Source organism: Cariama cristata, unplaced genomic scaffold, assembly GCF_000690535.1.
Source record: "Cariama cristata isolate BGI_N322 unplaced genomic scaffold, ASM69053v1 scaffold10668, whole genome shotgun sequence".
Lineage (NCBI taxonomy): Eukaryota > Metazoa > Chordata > Aves > Cariamiformes > Cariamidae > Cariama > Cariama cristata.
In genome coordinates this window covers 253-2,665 of record NW_009630664.1, presented here as the reverse complement: position 1 = coordinate 2,665, position 2,413 = coordinate 253, and the positions used below count along the sequence as shown (strand labels likewise).

Sequence of the window (2,413 nt, the reverse complement as noted above, 5' to 3'; positions counted from 1 at the left end):
AGGGCCAAACCTCTTGAATACAGGTAAAGAGAACAGAAGTTGAGAAGCACTGTTTTAATAGATGCAATTTAAGCTCCTGTCCTCTTCTTTCTCCAAGAGCCCCATATTCTATCAATCTAGTCTTTATTGGCTCAGGCTGATTCTAGGACAAACTCTCTCCTCATGCAATGTCGCCTTGTAGCCTGCCATTCCCTCCTAGTCCCAGAGAGCACCCTAAGCCTCAGAGAAACCATTCTCCTGCTAGAGCACACACACACCTATTGCAGCAAAACAGGCCAGGATCAGAGCTACATCACACACACGGGGGCTCCAAAACACAGCTCAGAGATGTTCTACAACAGAAGTGTCCTACCCAAGTGGGGGGAATTTAAAGCTCTCCTCTTGCTAAAGCTCTCCTCTCCTCAGCCTAACCTCCACAGTGGTTCTGGTGCTTAAAAAGCAGGCTTAAGACCTTTGGCAACATAGACCGTGGTTTACCCTTACCTGGCAGCAACATCAGTGGCAATGAGAATCTTAAAGATGCTGGACTTGAACTTCGCTAAAGCTGCAAATCGTTGCCGCTGTAAAGAGGAAAACCTGTGTGAGGGATGTTGTGATCCTCAGGAGCTGTAGGACTTGGACAGTCGTCTGGCTCAGGGATGCAGCTGGAAGCATCCGTGTCCCAGATCTGTCCCTCACTCACCTGTTTCATCATGGAATGCAGAGCGACAGAAGGAAAGTTGTATTTCCTAAGCATCATGTTCAAGACCTGGCAGTCCCTTGAAGGAAAAAAGAAAATAAAATCAGAACGTAAGAGAGAAACATAAAGCTGATGGATCAGAGCTGGGGTTCCTTGAGAAGCCCTCACACTACAGTTACCAAGATGTAGTTAGTGACTGCAGCACTCTGACACAAGTAGGGAACAGGACACCCATTCTGTACCCGCTCACCCTAGAGAGGGAGACTGGATTCCCACTTGCACTCAGGGGTACGTCACCAGCTCCAGAGCTCAACCCCAATCCCTTGAACCACCCAAAGGACAGGAACAGCACAGGGGAGCAGATAGTGCTATTTTCCCCATGCCTTTTCCAATACCCATCAGCAAGAGGAAAAGAAGATGCAGGGAGGTAAAGCAGCTTGACCTCCTGGCATGCTACGCTTCTGGGTGGCCTCTCAGCCCCAGATTGCTCAAAGGAAAAGGTGTTTCTCTACCAAATTTCAGAATAGACTAAGGAAGGAAATACCATCCCAGCCTACCACCCAATACAGTGCAAATTTGGAATCTGAACTAGAAATGTACAGATACGTCTACATTAAGAGCAATCATGAGGAAGGATGTCACTCACTTGCAGGTTTTAGTAAAGATAATAATAGACCAGTCTTCATGTTCGTCCTGGAAGGTCTGGATTAAATGGACAAGGTACGCGTCCTTGACTGCTTCGGGTACAAGCAAGTAGCGCTGGTCCAACTCTTCCACTGTCCGCACCCTGTCAGAAGGGGAAGGCAAAGCACCAAGAAGCACCCATTTGGCAAGTGAAGATGGAACACAAGGGAGGTGAAAGACAGTACGGGAACAAGATAACAGAAAGGAAACGGGATTCTTCATCTGCTCAGTAGAGTGGATGAAGACTTACTCAGATGCAGCCTCCCAGAAGAACGGTCTGTTTGCAGCCAGGCTCTTCAGCTCTTTCAGCGTATCGGTTAGCGTGGCACTGAACAGCAACGTTTGTCTGCGTGCTGGAACAGCCTCCAGAATCACTTCCAGGTCTGCGGTGAAGTCAGCACAGCCCTGCTCCAACAACCGGTCAGCTTCATCCAAAATCTAGGCACAGCCGAAAATATTGAGCTCATCTGCATGCATACCTAAAAAGCTAAAAAATCTTAAAACCATTAAAAAAAAAAAACCTTGAAAACTGTCCTACCAAGAACTTCAGCTTTTTAAGGCTGAAAGTGTTGGAACTGCGGAGGTGATCTGCCAGCCTGCCAGGCGTAGCGATGACAACATGGGGCTTACGGGAGAGCTCCAGTGCCTGCGCCACCATATCTGCAACAAGAACCACAGCGCTGAGTTACAGGCAACTGAACACAGATCCTAAAATCATTTCGTCTGCAAAGCTGGAAAATGTCACTCTCCTTATTCCCACCAGCGTTCGCTGCCTTGGCCATTAGATAACAGCTCCTCAGCATGAAGAAAACAAACCGTGCAGAAAGAGGACCTCCCCAGGCGCTCTGCTCTTTCCCAACCCAACTGCAGCGGGGCTGGAGGGGAACGGTGGAGGCTCCGACCCCCGCACAGCAGCACTCACCCAGGCCGCCCACCACCACGCAGTCCTTCAGGCCGAGGGGCTTCCCCAGGACACGGAACTGCTCGGCGATCTGGTACGCCAGCTCCCTGCCGGGGAGGAGAGAGCTGAAGCGGGGCCGGGCACTGCGG

At 50.0% G+C, this 2,413-nt stretch overlaps 1 protein-coding gene across 1 annotated transcript in view; it reads right to left on the bottom strand.

The window, feature by feature from the left end:
• Window positions 1-2,413, bottom strand: part of DDX49 (DEAD (Asp-Glu-Ala-Asp) box polypeptide 49) — a gene marked incomplete at its 5' end in the record, with an annotated part of 4,822 nt that overhangs the window by 2,221 nt on the left and 188 nt on the right. Inside the window, 6 exons of the mRNA XM_009705640.1 lie at window positions 484-560; window positions 683-758; window positions 1,326-1,466; window positions 1,614-1,801; window positions 1,902-2,023; window positions 2,286-2,389. Of these exons, the coding sequence (XP_009703942.1) occupies window positions 484-560; window positions 683-758; window positions 1,326-1,466; window positions 1,614-1,801; window positions 1,902-2,023; window positions 2,286-2,389 (708 nt within the window). The remainder of the gene's footprint in view (window positions 1-483; window positions 561-682; window positions 759-1,325; window positions 1,467-1,613; window positions 1,802-1,901; window positions 2,024-2,285; window positions 2,390-2,413) is intronic.